At 37.2% G+C, this 12,048-nt stretch overlaps 1 protein-coding gene across 3 annotated transcripts in view; it reads left to right on the top strand.

Annotated features, from left to right (window-relative positions):
* The window catches only part of LOC126248116 (MAP kinase-activated protein kinase 2), a 99,673-nt gene that overhangs the window by 32,961 nt on the left and 54,664 nt on the right, over positions 1-12,048 (top strand). For 2 of the 3 annotated variants that reach the window (XM_049948792.1, XM_049948794.1), the window contains exons 3-4: positions 6,256-6,320; positions 10,757-10,900. In XM_049948792.1, the coding sequence (XP_049804749.1) occupies positions 6,256-6,320; positions 10,757-10,900 (209 nt within the window). The remainder of the gene's footprint in view (positions 1-6,255; positions 6,321-10,756; positions 10,901-12,048) is intronic. The other variant, XM_049948793.1, reaches the window with a different exon arrangement.

Below are 12,048 nucleotides of genomic sequence, written 5' to 3'. Positions count from 1 at the left end.
TTGTGCTGTTTATAGTATAGTCTTTGTCCATCATGGTCAGATAGACAATTCATGACTTGCCTGGTAGTCGTATCACCTTTTTTTCTTCTGGTCTATAAATATATTATTGATCAGTGTGCTTGTACACGAAGTTATCCTAGTAGTGAAACTAATCACAGCAACCAGATTATACGTAGACATCAGATTTTCTAGGTCTGCTCTTTCTCTAGAATTTGTTAGAAAGTTAACATTGAAGTTGCCAAGCACTATCACATCTGTTTCGTGTTTGAATATGTATATTAGGAGAGCATCTAGCTTATTCAAAAGGAGACTAAAGTTCCCTGAAGGTGCTCTGTGTACTGTGACTATTGGTATATGGGAATTATTCAAGGACAATTCTGTGGCACACACTTCCAAATGTTGTGCTAAACAATAATTCTGCACATTAATTACGCTACATGTGATACCATTTTTAACATAAATGGCACACCTCCTTTTTCTTTACATTTTATACAAAATGATGTTGGTAAGTAATAATTGTTCATAAGTTTTTCTATACCAGACTTATTATGGTGCTCACTAAAACATAAAACATGGGCATAATCTATACCTTGTGGCTCATGTATATTGATTATAAGCTCATTGATCTTACTACTTAGGCCTCTATTGTTCTGGTGATAAATTGCAAGTTTTTGTTTAGCAGAAGCAGTTATACTCTATTTCTCTAAAAAAGAAGTTTTGATTGAAGGTCTGGGCAATGTATTTTTTACTACCCATCTCTCCAAATTAGTCTATTTCCACACACTTGCAGATCGGGAAGATGCACTTTTTTCTTGTTTCTTTTTCACCATCCAGTTGTCCAATGTAGTCTGCCTATATCCGTTCCTGCAATTATTTTTTGTACTGGTACACTCTTCAATCAAATCTAATTCTTTTGTGTTGACATTGTTCCTTGGCTTTGCAACTATGTCACAAATTATAGTTACTAAATGATTTTTTCCCTGCCAGTTAAGGTGAAGACCATAAGTGGTGTAAGGTTCTCTGCCAAATTTGTGAGTTTCGATCCTACGAATATTAGTAAAATTGCTGCAGATATATGTATAACATCTATTTGTTGCAATTACTGCCTTGTTTACACACGAGGATTGTAATAAGTCGTGCCTGTGTGGAATATCAACTATAATTATGTTGGAATGCTTCAGGTGGTTTAGAGTTATTTTCAGACATTAGCAGCATGCAAACCTTCATTATGTGCAATGTCATTTGAACCACCACAGATCACAATATAGCCTTTGTTCTTTATGTTTTGAGGAATATCGATTATTGATGAAAGTACTTGGTCAATGCGAGCATCTGGTTTGGTATAACCTGGGGCACGTACCTCTTTGTTGGCATTTATTATTTCGTGAGCAACACCTCTAAGATGGCTATCACCCAGTAAAAACACTTTTCTTTTGATGTCATTTGTTGTGATAGCTACATCTGCTGTCTTCTTGGAAACATTGTTGAAATCAAAATGTTTTATTATGAGTGGCTAAGGAAAACATTCCAGACATACTGCCACTCAGATGGCACGAAATGGCCACTGGGGGTGACATAAATGGCGTCAGTGAAACCACCCCTTTTCCTGGGGCACTGATTCTCACACATTTCGCGGTCGCAAATGACAGTCTACTGTGTAATGAGGAACAGGAAGACATTATTGACAACCTCTGACACTGCTGACACCCCCTGCCTGTAGTGGCGGTCACGTGTGCATGAAGTGTGTGCGCTTGTGTGAATGTGTCAGTGTTTTCTTTGCTGTAGAAGGCTTTGGCTGAAAGCTATAATGTGTAACAACCTTTTGATTGTGCCTGTCTGAAACTCAACATGTCATCTTTATGGTGAGTAGCAATCTATCCTATATGTTGATAGTCCAGTCTGGAGTTTCCATTGTTTAAAAATAAAAAAAAGCTCCACTGGTTACTGGCACCTTTCCCTGTCGTATTACATAATGCACACCATCACGCTTTGTAAACACTGAATGGATCAAAAATGGTGTCTAGACTCTAATAAGTGCAAAACACTGTTTTGGAGGTAGTCTCATAGTATCGTGGAAATCTTTGGTTGTGTAGATGAAGAGAAATGTAAATTAATATTTGTTACAAATTTATGTTATCATGATGACATTTTAAAGCATTTAGTGTAATAATTACATTGTCAACAGTGGCAAAAAGTTTTACATAAACAATAATTTAATTATTATTACTATGTTACAGTGGGGTGTGGGTTTTTTTTCGGTTTTTGTGTGTGCGCGCGGTTGGAAATGTTAGCCTTTCTTCTACATCTTCCTGATAAATAATACTGTGAACACCAATGCCAGGAATTATTTGAAACAGCAGGTGAAACACAGCAATCAGCACCTCCACAATTTGGTAGCCTTATGGGCTTTAATCATTAGTTAGTGACTTCAGTTGACTGATGCAGCTGAAGAAACATCTTGAGGACACTCTTTCTCACCAAATTGAGACCTTTATTGTGGATAAAGGTGTGGGGTTGCACAATATTAGGGTGAAGGTGTGTCTGGGATGTGGTTAATTTTTTGACCAGTATACTTATAGATATTGTATTCTGCCCTTGATTTTACATCAATTTATCAGAGACTAGTGAAAAATTTAAGCTATGATGTTTCAAGAACTTTTATGGAATTAACCTTACAAAGTGTTGATGTAACACCATTTTCTATAGGGTGAAGCGGTTAAGACACTGAATGGAAAGGCATGAGATCCAGATTCATGCCTAGCAATGCAGAATTACATTTTGTATGCTCCCCTTACATAAATTCAGTTCAGTTCTGGGATGGCTCTTTCGAATAGGTAACAGACGATTTAATCCCCTGCCTCATTCTGTCAACCTTGATGTCAAAGTGTTGTTAAATACTTTAGTTTCTTTATTCTTTCTTTTCTTCTCCAATTTCATGTGTTCGTTTTTCTATTATTTCTTTACATATCTCGTACACCTCTTTACATAACATCTCTTTAAGGTTTCATTTGTGTGTGTGTGTGTGTGTGTGTGTGTGTGTGTGTGTGTGTCCTATCTCATCATTAACAAGTGTGGTTTGTAACATAAATGGGTGTGATCTACTTTTATTTGTGTCAGTTGTGGTATATTAATTTCACTTTTTATTTCTTTTATCTTATTTGGAATTTTTATTAGTAGTTTCCTATGTCTATCAGTTCAGTGTCACCATTCACAATTTCATTAGCATTACCATGCAAAAACCTTTACACACTCTTTGTAATTATGAAAAACTGATTACACACAATATTTGATAAATGTGTTACTAATTTTGTTTCCTTCATTTCCATAGAAAAATGTTGATGTTGATATTTGAATTTTAAGTATCATTCACTGAATATTATTAAGATGCCACTCAAATTTAATGTCCCACCTACTTAACGTTTGTTGACAATACGCACAATTGTGTAAATAGTTGTGATGTTGATGCTCCTGCCACAATTGTTTGTTTCCTGTCTCACTGTTAGTGGTTTGTAGTTACTGTGCACTGTTCAGAGCCAGAATGATCCATACACTTTGTCATATAACTCTTGTCATTATGCCTTTTTCGCCAAATGTGAAATTGGTTCATTTCTTGTTCTATTTGCAGGGAGGATAGTGCTGGTGATAAATGATTCTTTAACTTCATATTTTGTACTGGTTAGCAAGGTGGTACAACATTCAGTCACTAGCCTCATAGTCAACCGTGTAACGGTATGAATCACTGTTTCCCAGTCCAGTTTTTTAGGTTTTCTCTGAATTTGCTATATTATTCTAGGGGCTACTAGAATTTGCTCAGTCATGATGAAATCTGTCTTTAATCGGTAAATAATAGTATGTAGACAAATAAAGAAAATATAGAGGGTGGCCAGAAACAGTCTGAAAAGCTTGTAAGGGTGTTGCAGGATAGATTGTTATGAAAATATCCGCTATGTTGCACTGTTTCAGAGTTATTACTGTTGAAGTTAACCAATCAGGCCGTTGAATGCACAAATTCGAGTACAATTAGTGTCAGTTGTTCTCATAACATAGATGACAGTGCACGAGGCTGCTGAGCCTTTGGCTCAGCTTCAGTCCTTACTACTGTCCCATGTCCTATTTTTGTATTGCTCTCTTGTTCAATTTTAGGAAACCAAATGGAGAACACATTTGGTGAGACAGTCTTTTGCGGGCTACTCGAATTTGCACATGCAATGGGCTGATTAGCTAACTTCAGTGTTAATTAACTTGGAAGCAGCACAACAATACGTATCTTTTTCTTAACAATTGCTTGTCAGAACAGCTTATCCTGTTTCTGACCATCCTGTATTTCCTATTTGGTTTTCCATAACAACATTTTTTTAACATCATGTCACACCTGAACTACTGCTCCATTCGTGGTGATTCTGCTGACAGGTAGATGTTAAATAGGAAAAAAATAATTAAAGACTGTATTTTGACATTTTAAAAATTTTATTGTAAATATTTTCTTTCAACCAAGTTATGCTTACATGTCACTAAGGATTTTCCATATTTAACAGTTCACACTTATAAATATTATAAAATAATCTTTTTAGTGTTGTAACTGTTTGCTCAAATAACTTGTTATAGTCATAGCAATTTAATATTTCTAACTTGTTAGTTTCTGTACTCATTGCATCCCATTATTTTTCTGTTATGTTTTGTATGACTTTAAACACAAAAGTTCAATACTTACTAAAGCATATATTTCTTCGTAATTAATGTAGCAGTTTATGTATCACATGTTTGCTTGCAGTTACAGTTACATCAAAGTAATTTTTTTTTTTTTTTTTTTTTTTTTTACTGCCTCTGCTTGCAGTCAAAATCATTTGGTAGATGAGATTTAGTTTTCCATTTCACCCCAGCTTCATATCCACGTAATCGTGGAGCATGTAATTTCATTATATATGTCACACAGAATTGATATATGTGATGCAGAATTAATATTGGGAATGAAAATGACCCCTCATGTTTATGACCTGTTGGTCTGGAAACACACTATTGATCTTACACAAAATATTTTTGTAGCTATTCCATTATCAGAATAGTGCAGAAGGCTATTTAACCTTTATAATGCAGTATGGTATTTGTGCTGTAGAATATTATAAGGAGTACACTACAGATTGTAACATGCAATTTTGGATCATCCATTGTCTTTGAATTTGTGTGTACTCTGTGAATATTAAGTATCAACTTTTAATCTATTACACAGCATTGCTACTGCCTCATTTTTATTTTAAAAACTATTACTTAGGATAACAGCACACACTTACTTGGTAAAACATTATTTTGAGAAATGTACTTCAAAAGAGCTCTTGCTGGAATATATGCTCCAGATTGCCTACAATTTCTCAGTGATGGCACACATGTTCGATTATGTAGTTCTTAAGTAGTTTGTTAGCCATGTGAACAGGAATATTACAGACACATTTGACAGAAAAGACTTTGTCTTTATCTGTTGTATAATTGGGACTATTTGAGTTATCTTTGTGGGTACACTATAAGAATAATCAGTGTTCATTGACACTGCTACATGAGTTCGCAGCTTCATTTGATTTGAAAGGCCTGTAATACATGGAATGTATGAGTACTTCTGTGTACTTAATGCATTATGTGTATATTATTTGAGATCACTGTGGCTGAGAATTATTCTATTTTCCAAAAATCTGTCTTAAGAGTTATGTGACAGTGCATATGGTTAGGACTACAGAGCTTGCGTAAAGTTCATGGTTACGATGGTATGTGTCATTTACTCAAAGGACTATACTTCTTTTAGAGAGTGTTACATAATTTCAGTTCTGATAGTTGCGTGGAAGGCTAGGTTAATCCGTGTAGCTCCTATTGCTAGTGAAGTGCAGTACTTTGAGTGAAATAAGATATGTTTATTTTTGTTGAGACAACCAGCAGGTTTACACACCACCTTCCAGGCAGTGATTAAGTCGCTTCCAGGTCTATCTTTATATTTGTCAGTAGTATGATATATTTAACATAGGAGTTTCTCTCTGTGATTTAATGTGACGTTGGTCAGTACTTGAGGTTGTATTTACTGTATTTTAAGTATTGAAGAGATACACAGTCTTATCTGACAAAAAAAAATTGTAAGAGTGTGTGTGTGTGTGTGTGTGTGTGTGTGTGTGTGTGTGTGTGTGTGTGAGAGAGAGAGAGAGAGAGAGAGAGAGAGAGAGAGAGAGAGAGAGAGACTAAGACTAATTGACTAAGTGATTATATTTCCTTTTTCAGCATGGAAGGTGGTGAACTGTTCCAGCGAATACAAGACAGGCAAGATGGAGCCTTCACTGAAAGAGGTATTGTATAATTGTTTACTACTATTCTGTGTCAACATTTCCAAAGTCTAAATATTATGTATCCCATTATGGACGAGGGGAGAGCAGAAGTATCTTTCATATGCCTTAATTTGGTTGTTTTTCCTGTTACACCAGGTCAGATTTACTCTTTCAGCCCTTGAGTGCTGAGCCTCTATCTTCCATTTTGCCATTTCCTGCTGTGACATCCCTCAGCACTAGTCTATTATCAGCACTGTGACCAAACAATTCTTTTATTTTTATTTGTTTATGTTTGTTTTAGGCTACAGCATTATTAATTTGTGACGGGGTGGGGGGTGTACGCTTTCATTTTAAAAAAAGTCAAGGCACAGGCTCCATTTAGGATGAGGAATATTAAAGAATAATGAGATTTTATAATATATTTCAGGTTCACAACCTAATAATTTTGGAGAAATGAAAGAATTAGTATTTTCTTAATTAAATTTTCACTCTGCTGCGCAGCATACACTGATATGAAACTTTCTGGCAGATTAAAACTGTGTGCTGAACATAGACCCGAACTCAAGATCTTTGCTTTCATAGTCAAGTGCTCTACCAACTACGATTCACGACCCATCCTCACATCTTTACTTCCACCAGTATGTCGTCTCCTACCTTTGAGACTCCACAGAAGTTGTTCTGCAAAACTTGTGGGACTAGCACTCCTGGAAGAAAGGATAATGCAGAGACATGGTTTAGCCACATCCTGGAGGATGTTTCCAGAATGAGCTTTTTACTCTGCAGGGGAGAGCGGAGTGATCACTGTGAAAATTTTGTTCTGGAAACATCCTCCTGGCTGTAGCTAAGCCATGTCTCCACAGTATCCTTTCTTCCAGGAGTGCTAGCCCCACAAGTTTCCCAGGAGAACTACTGTGAAGTTTGGAAGGTAGGAGATGAGGTAATGGTGGAAATAAAGCAGTGAGGACGGGTTGTGAGTCATGCTTGGTAGACCACATGCCCGCTAAAGGCAAAGGTTCCAAGTTTGAGTCTCGGTCAGGCTCAAAGTTTTAATCTACCAAGAAGTTTAATAATAAGTAATTTTGGGAAGTTTGTCATACTTGAGGAATAAAGTTCTTGCTCACAGGTGTGGTGACCAAGTGGTATGAGGTCTGCACCTAGATCTATAGTGGTTTGATTCACACTTCATGCAAAATTTGTACGTAGCAAAATGGAAATTGCCTCAAAAGTTATATGTTGTTATTTCTATGAAGTAAATTTCATTGTGAACTAGGAAAAAATTGTGAGCAAACAATATTCATGACGTTTGAAAACAGATTTTTGATCATTTTGCAGACAGTAAGCTTTTTGTGGTTTTATTTCCTCACAAAATATGTTATCCTGGATAGATGAAAAAGCAGCCAAAAGAGTTACATAATTTTCAGTACCATGGAAGTAGAAAAAGACAAGAAACTGCCATTTCTAGATGTGCTGATCACAAGGGACGGCGAAAACCTGGGACACAGCGTGTATCGAAAACCGACACACACGGACCGATACCTGCACAAACTGTCAAACCACCACCCGAGCCAGAAAACAGGCATGATTAGTACGCTCGTAACGAGAGCAGGATGAATTATGTGAGCCGCAACACCTCAAACGAGAAATGCAACACCTGGAAACTGTTCTGAGGAGCAATGGGTACTCCACAAATTACATTATAAGTGTAACAGAGCCAAACACTTGGCGAAGTAAGGAACCAGAAAAAGAAATGTCGGGTACGGCCTTTCTGCCATACATTCCCAGAGTGACGGACAGAATCGGCCGTATATTGTGCAAACATGGCGTAAAGATGATTTTCAAACCGACAAGGAAGATCAAAGAGTGTCTTAGATCGGCGAAGGAGAAAAGAGACCCACTTGCAATGCCGGGAATATACCGTATACCATGCACATGCGGAAAAGTTTGTCAGAATGACTGGATGATCCATTAACACCAGGATCAAAGAGCATAAGCGACATTGCAGGTTGGGGCAGGTGGAGAAATCGGCCGTGGCAGAGCACGCACTGAATGAGACCGACCACGTAAAAAAATTCGCCGACGCGGAAGTTCTGTCTGTAGAGAAGTACTATCACACGCGCTTGTTTAGAGAAGCTGTAGAAATACAAAAACACGTGAACAGTTTCAACAAGAAAGAGGAAAGCCTTAAGGTAAACGGATCCTGGCTTCCCGTACTGCAGCGAACGACCGTCGCAGGTAGCAAGAGGAGAACCGCACCAGAAATGACCGCGGAGAAGCCCTCGGACGTTGGCGCGCCAGGTACATATAGTCTGCGGCCGCGAGCTCGGCTCCAGTTCACCACCGGCAATGGAGGGTGAAGCTTTGACAATGCCAGCCACTCGTGCTGGCGAAACGTCAGAAAAATCATTAGATGAACGTCGGCCAAAGAACCCGAGACAGAAGCCAATAGGCAGTTTGTCAACAAGTGGCCACGAAAGCCTTAACAATTTTGAATTTTCAGTTTCTTGAAGTTTCACGTATTTTCTTTCTGTCCTGGTAAGCCTTTGCAGTATGTCGGGTGACATTCATCATAGAAATAGGGAAGGCATTGAAACCCTCTGAGCAAAGTACATTGGATGAAAGCTGTTTACATGGGGCACTCATTTCCTGCCCAGTATGCAATGGAAAGCAAACTTTGTTTATTTAAATGTATGATCATGTATACGATGATGATGTGTGAAATGTTGAAGCTGGCTACAGGTTGTTGTGGTGGGAGATAGATATTGTGGTTTTGCAAAGTGTCTTGAGAGGTGTATAACAGTCGATTACTTTCAGATTATCTATTAATAATTGTGGTGTTTTTATGTGTTAATGATAATTAATTAAATCATTATAAAGATTGTGTGTTCACCTGTTCTATTGTGATCGTGTTTCACGTAATTTGCATAAAATGTCTTGTAGTTAGAGAGAGGCAATCACATCCCATAAAAAATATCAACATCTGTGTGAGAACTCAAACAAGAAACACAAAGCTTACAGTGACACAGATGATCAAACGCCTTTCATAAACCTTATTTTTCTCACCTTTTTCCTTGTTTACAGTAAAATTTATTTCAAAAATATATAAATTTTGTGACACTTTCAATTGGTTTGCCGAAGATAAAAAAAAATTGCAACAAGTGAACTTGAACCTTTCATAGGGAAGTTAAATGCGATCTGAACACAGGTCTTGTCTTACGCCACTTGACCACCATCACAGGTAGCAAGGACTTTACTCCTCAAAGGCATCTGCAGTTGCAAGCCTGATATTTATTGTAAAATTTTATGTATATTCAAGTTTTCTAATGATTCTATCTAGTCGATCCAAAGTGGTATATACCCTTCTTTCTATATGATATCAAGCATCTTCTTGTGTTGCATGTTAACTTGTAGTAAATTCAGGAATTGTGAAAAAAAACTTAACATACATTTTATGAACTATATAGGGAAATTCAGCATGTTATTACCACCCTCCCTTCCCCCTCCCTGTGAAACTTCAAATTTGCTGCCTGGCTGTTCCTTATTTCAGTAGCTGTATATTTTTGTTATGGAATATGTCCCATACATTTTCAGACAGTATCGTGCTTGACAGATGAATGGGCAGTTAGAGAAACAGTAATTTCTGTTCTGTAAAACAGCTTATGATATGATTTTGAGTAAAACATAAGTGTGTTTTAGAGGAATAGGGCACTAAGAGTATGTTGAAGCAGTGTTATAGTTTTTACTTTGTTTTTGAACAAGTGGTTACCATTGTGTCTGTTTACAGCGTTGCAGATACCCATCTATAAACAATGACAGACCATAGAATCACCATTCACTTTTGTATGACATTCATATATATGAAAACATTATCAAATTTAAAATGGGACCAAGGGCCATTCCACAAACCATACTATTGTTTCACAGGTCGTTTCTAAAATCTGGTATCAAAGATTTGTAGCCATGGGAATTCTCACCAAAGATTGCTTCCTTGCAGTACTTTCATACACGATACTTTCAGGTTAGGGATTCCACCAGTGTTGTGTCTGTAGCATGTTTTGTTGTCATAAAGATAAGTGAGAAGTTGTGTGCTTATCACTGCCATGTAGGTAAGATGACTCTCACTTCGCTATTTATTTACCTTTTTTTAACTGTTAGATACTTGACTTCTCTGATTTTATTTAGTTAACTGTTTCTGCATGCCATTATTAAGTTTTGTATGAAGTGTGTCATGATTAAAAACAGTTGCCCTGAATAAAAGGCCAAAATAATTTTGTGTTTGCTGTAGCATGCATTTTTACATAATATTGTCCACATTGTGCTCCTGAACTAACAAGTTAAATGTTTATGTCAAAACAGAAGAGTTTCATGGCATTTTTGAAACATTTTTGTGTACAGAACAGCAGTTTCCCATTACACTTAATATTTTCTTCAGTATCATTCATGTATATAATGAAAAACAGTGAGCCTGTCAGATTTTCCTGAAGTTTCAACAAGGACGGCCAGTGATAACTTCAGTGCAGTTGCACAACACACTCAAACTGTTACAAGAATCTGTGAATTGCTGCAAGTGATGAGGATATTTGGCAAGGAGCACTACATCAACAGTGAGTGGATAAGTTTAGAGTTTGAGTCTGGCTAGCATGCTAGGGTAGTGTGTGCAGTTGCGATGAGCACTGTGTTGTGATGGTACAGTGGTCAGTGCATCTGCCTAGTAAGCAGGAGACTGGGTTTGAATCCCAGTCCGGCACAAATTTTCAACTTTCCCCATTGATTTAAATTAGAGCCCATTGGCAGCTAATGCCATTAATTCTTTTATGTGCTTATTTAAAGAAGTTTAATGAAGTTCATTTCTTCATCTAATGTTGAAAAATGACTTTTGAACTGTGAATGAATGGATGGCTATTTACAACAAATTCATTCAAGCATACAATAATATATTGCAAAGCTGTATTGCTTGTGCAAAATAACTTGAAACTGTGCAGATACGGACTGGTTGAGTTCACCCCCTTTGTTCTGAAAGTGCAACCGCCTTAGATTGTGGTCGTCTGCTGAGCTGGCAGTTCGATGTGCCTGTCTCAGTTGTTTATACCCCCTCATTTGATCCTCTAGTCAGAGACTATTCACTTTGTGAATTATTATGAATTATACTGGCATAAGCTGTCAATATGATTGTCTGCAGACTTGTTAGCTGTAGCTTGCAAGTTCTGCTTGTGGGTAGGATTCAGCTGTTGAACTGCACCACCTCTACAACACGATGGCCACACAAAACTACCAGCATGTCCCCATCCCTCCCCTTACCATGCTGTCTGCGCAGGTACGAGACAAATTACATGATGCACACACTACTAAATGTGTTCCTCTTTAAAGAGGTGCCTTTCAGGTGAATTTGTGTATGTGCACTACATATTGTTCAGTGCTGGATTCAAAATAAAACTATTAGTGATAATTAATGTTATAAAACCATTTATAACTGACATTAGCTGAATTATGTAGCCAAAATTAGTGCATTTTTTTGTTGAATATTATACTAACCGGTTATTTTGTACAGTATTAATGTTGTGGAATCTCAGTACCTCTAGCAAAATTTAATGTCTTATACAATATTATGAAAAGGATAGTTGCCGCTCACCATATAGCGGAGGTACTGAGTTGCAGATAGGCACAACAAAAAGATTGTCAGAAAGTAAGCTTTAAGCCAGACTGCAAGCAGCAGTGCATGATAGGAGAAGCAACCAGATAGTGAGGGTAAGGA

This window comes from Schistocerca nitens, chromosome 3 (assembly GCF_023898315.1).
Source record: "Schistocerca nitens isolate TAMUIC-IGC-003100 chromosome 3, iqSchNite1.1, whole genome shotgun sequence".
Lineage (NCBI taxonomy): Eukaryota > Metazoa > Arthropoda > Insecta > Orthoptera > Acrididae > Schistocerca > Schistocerca nitens.
The sequence above is the reverse complement of the archived record's forward strand: the minus strand, read 5'-3'. Positions and strand labels throughout refer to the sequence as shown.